We start from the raw sequence: 12235 nt of genomic DNA, 5'->3' as shown, positions 1-12235 counted from the left end.
CGATGGCTGTATCTTGGTTGAGATACTTAATTGATAAAAACTAAAAATAAATAATTTTGTGTATAAAATTATGTTTTAAGATGAAGTACTTGCTATAATAAATTATATTTCTTGATGGTACGGTAATATTTTGATTGGTGATCTATTGTTAATTTCAGATTGATTGTTATAAATTAAATGAAAGTTGATTCACAATGGCTTGTAGGCCTATCCCCTTTTACTCCATAATCGTTTAAATTAGACATCTAAAAACCTAAAAGGCTGTAGCTTCTAGCAAAGAGTATAAATAGCGACTTCGCTCCCCATCACCCCCACTTGGTCCCTGCCACTGAGTCATAGCCAGCCTTTAGATCCCACAGGCAGCTATGCTCTGATCTCTGGGAATCAGGGCCACTCTCAGTGACTTTGCCAGCCAAAATTTTTATTAGACAACCATACAGAACATGTGTAGCAATAAATATACCATGCTTTTTATAAGAATTAGCTCCATGGCTTTAATTGGAAGAGGCAGGGCGAATTTAGAGGGGTGGAGGACCTTTTAAAAGCAAAAAAGAAAAGGAAAAAAATTGATCGCCCAAAGCGCCTCAGAGGTTATTTTCGGGCGTCTAGAACACCATATTTTTGCTGGGGGCATGGTCCCCGACCACTAGGGTAGTGTTATCTCGATCGGCACCCTCATCCCTTTTTGGACATCTCTGGATCTGCCCCTGAGCGGGTCTAGTATTCCTCAAGGTCTCTGCATCAATGTCGTACAAAAACTTGCCATAAGACAGTGAGGCGTTGAAGCCTTATACAGTGGTGTATCAGAAAAATCTTGCTCCCCACCTTAGACACATTTTTTATATCTGGCTATTAATACGTTCTAACTTCTATAATGTCTTAGAATTGCTTGAAATTCTCCACAAGGGCTTATCATCTGGACCCCCAGCAGATCTTCGCTTCCCCCATAGAGCCCAATTGTCTTCGCCGACGGAAATTGCCAAACCCTCTATCTAACTGCTATATCCCCTAAATGGCTTTTCCTAAAGCACAGTCCACTGTAAAGGTGGTGTATCTCGTCGGAGAATTCCTGGCGCCGCCCCTGTTTCTACATCTATGACTGAGAGAATAGTTTTAAACTCGTAGATGGTGAAGACAGGATTATAATCATCATTTTTATCCTATACAAAACCTTCGCCAGTTACTTGAAATTCGCACATACACTACTCTACGAAAATGAATGATTAACCTTTTATATATTCTGTATTCGAATAACTTGTTATTATTATCAGTGGCGTAGAAAAGTATTTTTCATTGGGGGGAGGGTGGATGATTGAAAATTCTTGGAATTGACATAAAATTACTGATGTCGTTCAAACCCTTTAGTGTGAAAATGTGGCTTGCTTTGCAAGCATATCTAATATCTAAGGAAAGAAGAGCTTAGATTGGTATCAGATAAAATAATTTTGTTATCAACATTAATACATTATGCTAATTTTCATCTTAGTAAGCGCATAAGACATTGCAAATTATTTCTGTGACAGTCTTTTGAAGTGTGTAAAGCTCCATTTTATCCCATACAGTCAAAATATTGGGGGGATGATACAATGGACCATCCCCCCCCCCTTGTCAAATATTGGGGGGGGGGTATATCCCCCATCCCCGGGATCTACGCCTATGATTATTATAAACATTTAAAGTTAGTTTTTTTAGCATTTGAATACAAAGTGAAAAGAAAACAGAAAAAACGTTGTAGGCCTACTATTCGCGAACGTTGTAAACGCTGTGGTTACTTTATGTCAGAAATTAACGCTATTTGGTCCAATTATGTTATAGATACGATTCAGTTTACAAAAAAACCTTTTTAAAGTCGAATTGAAACGTTATTACACAACATCATTGTTAGCTGGGAAATTTCATAATTTCCTCTTTAATTTAATTTCTGAATGAATTGGCAGCCAGCATGGTCGCATTATCATTGATTTTTTTGCCACATAGAGATGCGTCTAAATTTCCATAGCGCCTGCTCCAAGAAGACCACACACGGGACCACACAACGTCGGCATCAACGAACAAACGAACGAGAGAGAATACAATTTAAACGATGTGAACATACGAGTTCTAAGTGTTCTAATTATTATAACGGAATTGGATTGGAAAAGAGTTCCAAATCAGCATGAGCAGAAATAATGAAAGAAGGCTCACCTTATGACAACCTAGCTTAGGAAATTTAGGGAACAATTAATTTTAATTTAAAATAAAATTAATAGACGCAGAAAAGTATTATACGAGTCTAAAAATTATATGGTTTGAAGTTTTTTCGTGTGTGTTTTGTTTTTACCGTTAACCTATAAATCTTGGTAATTGTTGGGTAGATGCCTGGTTCAATTACATAAGTCGACCAACTGTTTGTCATAATTAAGTTGAATTGTAGCTTCACAGACCCAGACAAAGCCCATGGAGGCTTCAGCATTTCAATTTTTTACATATTACTTTTATAGTGATTTTTATTTTAGATGTTGGTTGAATAAATAGGCCCTACGTGAAATTATAGTATTTAGATCAATCCTTGGTTATAGCGACAATTGGGCGTAGGCCTATCTCCATACTCTATTCAGTGCTGGCTTGGTGGGTTTAAGTTGGTTTATTATTAAGAAACTTTCATCTTCATTAATTTATGATAATATTAGGCCTATAGGCCTAATTAAATTTTTTCCTCTCGAATCCGAGAATTATATAATATTATACTCTCCACGAATTAATAAACAATTAACTGGCTGAGCTAATATAAATAGGATGGCTATTAATATTTTCAATTGCTTATTTTTAATGTTTCTTCTTTATTTCATCTGTGCTGGTTTTTGCGCTGTTTTAATTTTCTGAAAAATTATCATTCATCGCGATCCTCCGAGGGGCCAGAAAAAAAGTTAGGCTGATGAAAGAGGGCGCTGGAGGTCACGTGATAATTAAAGATGGCCGCCTTCTGTGTTGATATGTTCGACAGAAAGGCGGGGCAGAAATTGTGGTCAATTTTCGCCTGAATACGTGAAGAAAGTTGAAATATACGTATATTTTATAGCTATTTAATTATATGTTCGATACCTGTAAATATATATAAGATGGAAGGTACTTTGCTAACGCCAACTGAGCAGCAGTTTTATTCAGACTGGTTCAGCTCCTGCGATCAAGAGAACTCCGGGAAATTGATGTGGCATCAGGTTTCGAAGTTATTTATGTCATCTCAGTTAAATCAAGATGTTTTACAGAAGGTACGCTGCTATACTTTTGACTTTTATTTGCTCATATGAAGTGTCTGTCTTATTATAAAATGCATTAAACTTCACAAATATTTATGCGCCCAATCAATTGCAATAATGCACGTACCACTGTTCCATCCAGTGCATGTCTCGGTGTGTGTAGCCTAACAAGGCTAGGCCCTAGCTAGGTACTGCAGGCAGGCAGGCCTCCAATCAAATAGGGCTTGAATGAATAAGGCCTGGCCTAACCTACAGCGGGTAGGCCAGGTTTGCAGAATACTTAGACTAGGGACTAGCCTGGACATCTGTATGCCTTTCCTGCTAGAGTGTGCTTTTAGAACCAAGCAAGTGTTCAATCAACCTTTCCTGATTATCTCCTTGTTGGATGGTGCATTATCTTTCTTGGAACAACCCCCCCCCCCAACTTTCATGTTGAAGATGGAATACTGTACAACATTTTTTAGTGTGTAAATTTGCCTAAAAAAATTAATGTTTCAAAAAATTAATTAAAATAAAGTGCTAGTAAAATTGGAGCTGTATAGAAGGATTGTATAGGCTTTTGCAAGCACATTGAAAATGTAAAATGTTCACCATAAGTTTGATTGCAGCCCTCAATTTTGAATAAAACAATCAATTTGGCCCTTCTGACGCTTTTTTTATGCGCGCCACTAATACAATACTAGAAGATCAATCCGGGGCATTGATGCTGTGTATCGGAAACTTCTCTACAAAAGCAATTACTAGCTAAGACTTATCCTGGTAAAATTTACTGTTATGTACTTCATGTATAATTGTGGAGAGCTTACTTGAAAGCCTACTGCCTGACAGACTGATAATAAAATTTGATTTATTTGCAAATGAAATGTGCTGTTTCCTTAATAGCACTCTCATTTATTATTGATTATATGCAGCGCACATTTGTACTTGATATAACTACTAGTGATGTACTTGGAATAATGGTGTTTTGCCAAGATGCTGTTTGAAAGAAAATTGAAATTCTGAGAGGATTGTGATGAAGAAAGTGATGTATACCGTACTCCCGCGAATAGGAGCCCCGTTTGAATAAGCGCCCCTTTCGAATAATAATATTATGAGATTTCTTTTTAGCAAGTCAATAATCCAATCAATCCTGGGACTGTGGTTACTTGCATGATCTGAGCTGCAGAGTGGAATACCATTCTTCTTAGGTCAATATCAAAATGAGGATATTTATCTTTATTTTAAGAGGATTGTGATGAAGAAAGTGCTGTATACCTAAGTGCAAAAAAATATTTTAGGCGCAAGGGCGCTTACTCGCATGAGTACGGTACCTGTAAAACAAGATTTTTTTTCTACTTGTGTTAGTAAAACCTAATATTTTAAAGATCAGAGGAGTGGTGTGGTGGTTGGAAATACTATGTAATTCTATTTTCCCATTTAGCAAAATAGTTCAGCATAAGCATCTATAGTGCAAAGGAGAAAATTTAAATAAAATTTTATTGACAAATTTTTGTAAATTAAAGTGTGTGAGTGATAGAACAAAAAGATATTAAAGAACACTTTCAATGTTGTGATATTGAGATGTAAATATTTTAGTAATTTGATTAATAAATACTTCTTCATATTTACTGTGTTTGATATTGAAGAAATATAGATAGTGGTATTGCTATTTAATGGCTGCAGCAGGTATGATAAAGATAAATAAAAATTTACAATTTCCTAGATTTTAAATTTTTACGGTGACACGTCTATTAACAGGCCAGAAATATGTTTTTATTTTAAATAATTTTTAGTGAGTTGTGGTTTTGCAAACAATGCGTTTTATTATTTAAATTGAATTGGTAGAATGTATTTATAGGCTCTCCAGAAAATTTATAGCCAAGTTAAAAAAAACAGTATTATTAGTCATTCCTGTCAGCTTCCTTTATTGCTGCTGTCTTAATTTTATTAGTTTGCTTCTTTTTTTTTTCTTTTTTTTTTTGTAATGTAAAAAAGTTGAATACCTTTATGTTTTTGTAACATGAATTTGTGTATTCCAATAGAAGAGCATTCCTTTATTTTATACTTGTAAACGAGATTCCAATACATGTCTCCCTCTAATTAAATACCCTTGCAATTAAAGGCCACCTCCAATTAAAGTCCACTTTTCTGTGGTTCCAAATTAACTTATGTCTTTCATCTTTATTATTCTAATTAGAGATCAAAGCCTGCTATAAAAAATCGCAATCCCATTCCCAAGTGGTCTTTAATTGGAAGGAGACCTGTATTAAATTTTAATCTGAAAAAATCAGATGGCCAATAAAAAAGCACTCATTTATTTTCTAAAAAGATCGACAAGAAACTTTTTTTTTTTAGTTAGCCGATTAGTAGCAAGAGTAGCTAGCCTAATTTATTATTAAGTCTTAAGAATGTCCTCTTGCAAGTAATGTCCATTAAGGAATTTATTTTGACTTAGGTCTGCCATCTTTGTTTTTAATTGGTAGATAACTGAATTATGCGGTGCAATCAGAGTTGGCCATTTTGGGAGAAGTCAATTTTTCCTGGCACTTAAACTAATTGCTATGGTTCAAAATGGATACCAAATGCCAACATCAATCGAAGGCTTGTATTCTGGTGAGTATTTCTTTCAATCAATCAATCAATCAATCAATCAATCAATCAATCAAATAGTTAATCAATCAGGTATTCAATCAAATAATTAATCAATCAATCAAAAGTATAAGAAGAGCAGAATTGCTGTATAAAATGCAAGCACTTTTACAGTATTTGTAGTAGGCCAACAGAGAGATTAGTGTCCTCATGACATTCTAAGCCTCTCTGCAGTGCTTTTGCATGTTATCCATACATAATACAGTACAGTAGGGGATATCGAAGACATGAATTATTTTCGCTTGCTAAAGGAATGTACTTTCCTGCAACTATATTCTACTAGCATGCAGTTGGTTTAAACAATTAAAGTGGCAATCCAACTAATTCTATTGATCATCCTACATAGTAGAGCAGGTGATCACAACTTAAAACGCTTCCATTTTCATTTATGTGTCAATGGTCAAGATGTATCCAAGTTCCCAAAAATGATGTCATCATCACATAGGACTTTCACACTGAAGTGGCATTGACACTAAAGATTAAATAAAACAACATGGAAAATAAATTATAAAAGGATGTTTATGTTTTTCACAGGAACTACTACTTTAAGTCAAGGGTATAAAATAAACCATAAATAACATCTGCCAATGTAGTCCCCTTTAGCCTAGGATTTGCATCAACAACACTATGTCGACCTTGATAGATACCACATATTGACATACACTAGGGGCCTCCTTCTACAGGAAAGAAAAAATTGCTTTTTCAAAAAAAAAAAATCACTTTTTTTTTTCTCGTAGTAACAACTGGACCAGTTCAAAAAACATGCAGTGAATAACATGTTTGAATGGCAAATAACCTATTTTTGCTGTGCACTCTTTAGCTGCAACACAAAAAGTAATTATTATGTGAAATGTGACCTTCTGGTCAAACCACTGCAAAGCTAGATCGTATCGGGTATGAACTTCCAGAACGATTATTCCTTTTGTTCATGTCCATGGCCTAAGCTGAAATGTCAACAAATATGTGGAGCAACAAAATTACTCGTTTTGTAATTATTTTAGTGGGGAATATTGTGCCTAGGCCTCTCACTCCGCTCTTCTGACCTACCGTAGTGATTGTTCGTTTGCTCGTTTGTTGTGCCGATGACCACAGCTGAAAGGATCTGCTTTCTTGCTGCACACCGTATCCTCATTACCATGACCGGAATGTGAAGTCTTGGTGAGAAAGAAACTATACAGTTTGGAAAACATGTTGTTTAAACTAAATGGTGATGTAATTTTCACCTCGAGAACCACTTTTCGTAAAAGCAAAAAACCAGTTGCAATGCGGGCAGGCTGTCTAGCACTCATTCAAAAAGTGGTTTAAAAATTTGATTATTTTGTGTTTATCAGTAGAAACATGCCCTAGGCCTATATCATGCCTCATCCAACAAACAAGAAGTCTGAAGACTAAGGATTGTGCATATTTGTTAATGTATTTATTTATTGATTTGAATTGAACGACTTATATTGGTATATTTTACAACATATCGTAATTGAGAATCTTTTATTAAAAGCACTTATATTTCATTATCATTATACAGGGAACAAAGTTGCCGTTTACAGAGTTAATAGATTAGAATTTATATATTTGGAAAAACTTAAATTTACAGCATTTTACAAAAATTATTTGTGGCAAAGACAAGCCAAACCAGTCACTCGTCACAAATCGTGTTCAGAGATAATGGCCAAAACATTCTGAAATGTCAAATTTTTTAAAATCTATTTTATTGCACTAAATAAGAGACAGATATATATACATTATTTTCCCCATTTTAATGTTAAAACAACAATTTTTAATGATTTGGTAATTATCTTTGCCTGAGAAATGCCTAAAATCATAAACTTTGAAGGCTGATTTCTCAAATATTGTTCTATAAACAGCTCTATGTTAAATTCTTGTAAACTTCATAAGTAAATGTCGGATTTAAAAGATTTTTTACGAAATCGATTTTTGTGACCAGTGACTGGTTTGGCTTGTCTTTGCCACATTTTAAGCCAATGATGATATTATATCATGGGTTGTAAGTACTAAGTACTGTATGTATTCACGAATAAAATGCCTCTCCAAGGACGCAATGCGCGCAAGGTCTTAAAAACCACAAACTTGAGGTTCAGATCGCAAACGTACAGTAAGCGCAAACAACAATTATTGACCCCATTGTTAGTAAGTACCATATCCTTACCCTATGATTTTGAAGTATTTCAGGGTTGTGTAATGGATATAGTTGAAGAGAAAGAGGAAAATAGAGTTTATATTCAATCATAAACAGTGTTCCTAAAAAAGAAAATTGTAGTCAAATTATTTCTGGATGTCAACATCAATATAAATAACTACTTTACATGTTATTTGAAAGCATTTAAAAATGTCACATATATTTAGTAGGGTACGTTTCACATTCAGAATTAATTACAGTATAACGTTTGGACTCCGATGAAAGAGCATTGGGTAATCTATAAGCCTGTTCGATCAAAAAAAAATAGTACGTTTTTTAAGCGTCATTCTCACCGAAGCAGATTGAATGATTTAAAATTACTTTCCATCTGATTATTCCCAACAATTTTTTTACTGGAGAGAATTCTGCATACATATGGGCCCAGTATTTACATTCTCATTGTCCTTTTTAGATATTTTAAATTCTGGGTATAAAACTAAATATTATTGGTCAGTTTCAGTCTTGTCCCTGGGCACAAATCTCACAAACAGAAGGATTCCTTTGCACAAATAGTTACAAATTCTAAACATTTAATATACTTGGAGTTTATTTAGAATGACATAGATTTTACTATTGTTATACACAATTGAGTAAACAGTTAAAAGAAACAAAAGTGAAAGCATTGCTACATACTGTAGGTCCTTGTAAAGAGATGACATGGTGAACTTTGAAACTACTTTGTTTCCTGAAATGATATTATGTTTCCTCAAAATAATTTTATTCATTCGAAATCATTTTAATTTACTCCAATAATCATGTTCTTGAATCTTTATTTCATCTCAAAAATTATGTTGCTTTCTTGAAATAATATTTTATGAACTGTAGATTTTTGAATGTCAATCTTAATTTTTACCTGCAATGTGATTTTCATTAACATATTAAGTGTGTGAATCAACTAAACAAAGTGAAATAAAATTATGTGTATTTGAAAATAAATTCTTAATCATTGAATTCATTTTCAATACATTAAATTTTATTGTTGCACACTATAAAAAAGCAATATACAAATATAGTAAAGTATTCACTTGTAGTTGATAATGGTATTTTCCATATGGAATTGTTATTTAACTTTTATTTACCACCTGATGTTTCACACAACAGTGTAAGTTATTGATACTAAAAACAAGCATTCTTCCAGAGTTTATATTCTACAACTTTAAACCAGAATAAGTATACATTTATAAGTACTTTCTATTGTTGACTGAATTTCAGATAAACTTCTGTTCTGTTTTATTAAAACAAGTAAAAATATTGCATAAAACCAAAACATTCTGTAAAGTGATCTGCATAAACATTGAGTATCTAGACACTTATTTGTGTTTAGTGAGAATATTTAACGGGGAAAAAAACAACATATGCCTCCTCATTTTCTTTTAAAATTTCAACTGCAACATATTTGTTTTATACTGGATAGTCATCTATTTATTATGGCACTAAATATGCCTAAATATTGCAATGGATGAGCTAAAAAATAGGTGATTATTCTGAGGCTATCAAATAATTGCTTCATTTGAATTGTAATCACCACCCCATCTTAATTATTATGAAGATCAGCTGATAACGCCGCTGGCTTTCATAGTCGACCAATATTTACTTTAATGCTTAACACAACTTTGCAGAAAGTATGTTGAATCCTCTGTGGAATGAGTACAAAGAAGGTTATAATTGATCTATTAATTATTCAGCCCAGCCTGAAAGTGATTTTAAGTATACCTGTACCTGACACAACTGCTACTTAAGTTTCACTGACTAATTTACACCCCCAAGGTGGCCTCAAAATGGTTTACGGTCCCCAGGGCTTGGGAAATCTAAGCCCTTGTTAGACAAGCTTCGTTTCTCTGTTTGTCTGTCTGTTTTTATTGTTATTGATGAGAATAATTGTGGAGACTTCTTAGCACTGGGGCCAACTATTTTATATCAACCTATCGCTGCCTCGGCGCGCACATCCGTTCTTGCACCAGGCCCAGATTGCACGGCAGGAAATTGGCGATTGCTTGATAACTAACCATGAATGGATTCAAATTTTACTACATTAGTGTAGTAATTTCCTATGGTGATCTGGCATTATAACTGAGAATCAGCAAAATCTATTTAATTATTAGTTAATTTCATTACTTGATTGATTGCTTAATTGATGTATTTGATTAATTGTCATGTCATGATATACAGTGAATAATATGAATGAAGAATGTCATGTTATTTATCTACCGGTATCTTTTCATATAGTTAACAGTTTAACCAAGATTTCCAAAGCAGATGACTTTAAGAATATATTTATACAGTAATGAAATATACACTTCTTATACTAAAATTAACATTTTAATTTTTTATTACAGTATTTTTTTTAAGTATTGTAAAACTAATTTAATTTATTATATTCATGATTTATGCAATACATTTTATTTATTTTACAATGGTCCCTATTTCTATCTGATTTACTTTACATTTCATTTTTAATGTGAAATAAGGTAACTTTTGTATTTTATACTGTTGTCTTTCTATAGGTTAATTGATAAAAACATTATGACTTTATTTTCCAGGTATTGATGTTCCGCTGCCAAAATTTGCAACCTCACGAAGCAATATTGTTGACCAAGGTAGATTTAGAGTATTCAAAATGTCTCCTTTATCAATTTTATCTCCCTGGAGGTGTTTTCTCAGTGGCTCTTTCACACCTACACAACTAATGCTTTGTCCACACTATGAAACTCTGACAGATCAATGCATAATGATTTGCCCATTTATGGGCGTGATTTGCCCATTTATGGGTGTGATTTGCCCATTTATGGGTGTGATTTGTCCATTTATGGGTGTGATATGACTTTATCATGCACATTATATTGTGATATGATAGTAAAACATGTCAGGCCATTTGCTAGGCCATAAACTTCTATTATTATGTCTCATTAAATTTGTTGAAGGCTTTCAGTGTATTGAGATGTTATGATATATAACTTGATAGTAATTATTATTGTCGTGATGGAATAGACAATATCTGGATTTACGTCAGGAGATCGTGAGTTCAAGTCCCACCCAAGAACAACTTGTGATTTTTTCACAATTTTTTTTCACACATAATGAGTATATTTCCACGTCAGGTAGGGCGATCTATAACTTGCAAGTAATATTTTTTATTATTGTCATCTTATTCATCATCACTACTATTATAGTTGTTATCTCTTGTTTTTACTGTGTTTGCTTAGCTCAACCCAAAAAGGACATTAAAACCATATCAGCGGAGGATAAACCAGTGCAGCCATCATCAAACGGTAGGAAAGATATCTTTCAAATGAAAATGAATTTTTAATAATTAGTATACAAAGGGCCTATATAAATAAATGTAATTAAAATATGTTATAGTTGATTCCATTTTCTCTGTTTATTTTTTTGACTTTACATTGCATATCTATAAAAAAAAATAATTGAGGTTATTTCATCATATTTCCACTTATACAAGTTTTTCAGTAGAATACTTACGCTAATTTAAAATATGCAAGTTAATTTGTAAATAAATATGATCAATATGTTTGCTTTATCATGGATTTTTCATCAGACTGAATGTTTTTTCAGTTAAAGATATTGGCTTGCTGTCTCTCTTAATTTGTAGAAAACCTTTTCAAATTAACATTGAATTTCTCATTTCAAAGAATCAAGTATCAACCCCAGTGAGACATGGAGCAAAACTTCAGGTTTTTTTTTTGTTTTACAGGCTTTTTTTACAAGAAAATCCTTAAATCGTCTACCCTTTATAAGAACCAGTAAAATTTTGCCCAGGCTCAGTGATCTTATTTTTTGGCTGATTTCAGGCTCAAAATGTTCTATTTTGTTCTTATTTTTTACACACTTTTCAAACATAGAAAAGTATTATTGGTAGTATACACTGTACTGGAATGTAGATAAAAGTGGCCCTGGAAAAAATAGCCCCAGAAAAAAGGCCCTGGTAAAAATGACCCCAAATGACAAGTAGGTACACCTACTGTACTGTGTTATATAGTTTATTACATAGTTACACCTACTGCACATGAGGGAGGGATATAATTTTTTGGTTTTTCTAGTTTCTTAAATAAAAATATCATTTGACATTTTACCTCAACCTCAATTTGTTCTTATTTTGTTCTTAGTTGTTAAGCAATTTCAGCCTCAGTGTTCTTACAAAATGTGTTCTTATAAAAAAAAA

General features: G+C 33.2%; 1 protein-coding gene across 4 annotated transcripts in view; it reads left to right on the top strand.

Moving 5' to 3' along the window:
* The first annotated feature begins 2960 nt into the window (after positions 1–2960).
* The window catches only part of LOC117119742 (ralBP1-associated Eps domain-containing protein 1-like), a 35927-nt gene continuing 26652 nt past the window's right edge, over positions 2961–12235 (top strand). For all 4 annotated transcript variants that reach the window (XM_033264601.1, XM_033264602.1, XM_033264600.1 and 1 more), the window contains exons 1-4: positions 2961–3248; positions 5699–5828; positions 10599–10655; positions 11262–11327. In XM_033264601.1, the coding sequence (XP_033120492.1) occupies positions 3099–3248; positions 5699–5828; positions 10599–10655; positions 11262–11327 (403 nt within the window). In that variant the 5' untranslated portion in view covers positions 2961–3098. The remainder of the gene's footprint in view (positions 3249–5698; positions 5829–10598; positions 10656–11261; positions 11328–12235) is intronic.

The sequence above is a fragment of the Anneissia japonica genome, unplaced genomic scaffold, assembly GCF_011630105.1.
Source record: "Anneissia japonica isolate Jap-2015-1 unplaced genomic scaffold, ASM1163010v1 scaffold11151_len745516_cov174, whole genome shotgun sequence".
Taxonomy (NCBI): Eukaryota; Metazoa; Echinodermata; class Crinoidea; order Comatulida; family Comatulidae; genus Anneissia; species Anneissia japonica.
Note: the sequence above shows the minus strand (reverse complement) of the source record. Positions and strands in the feature narration are given on the sequence as shown.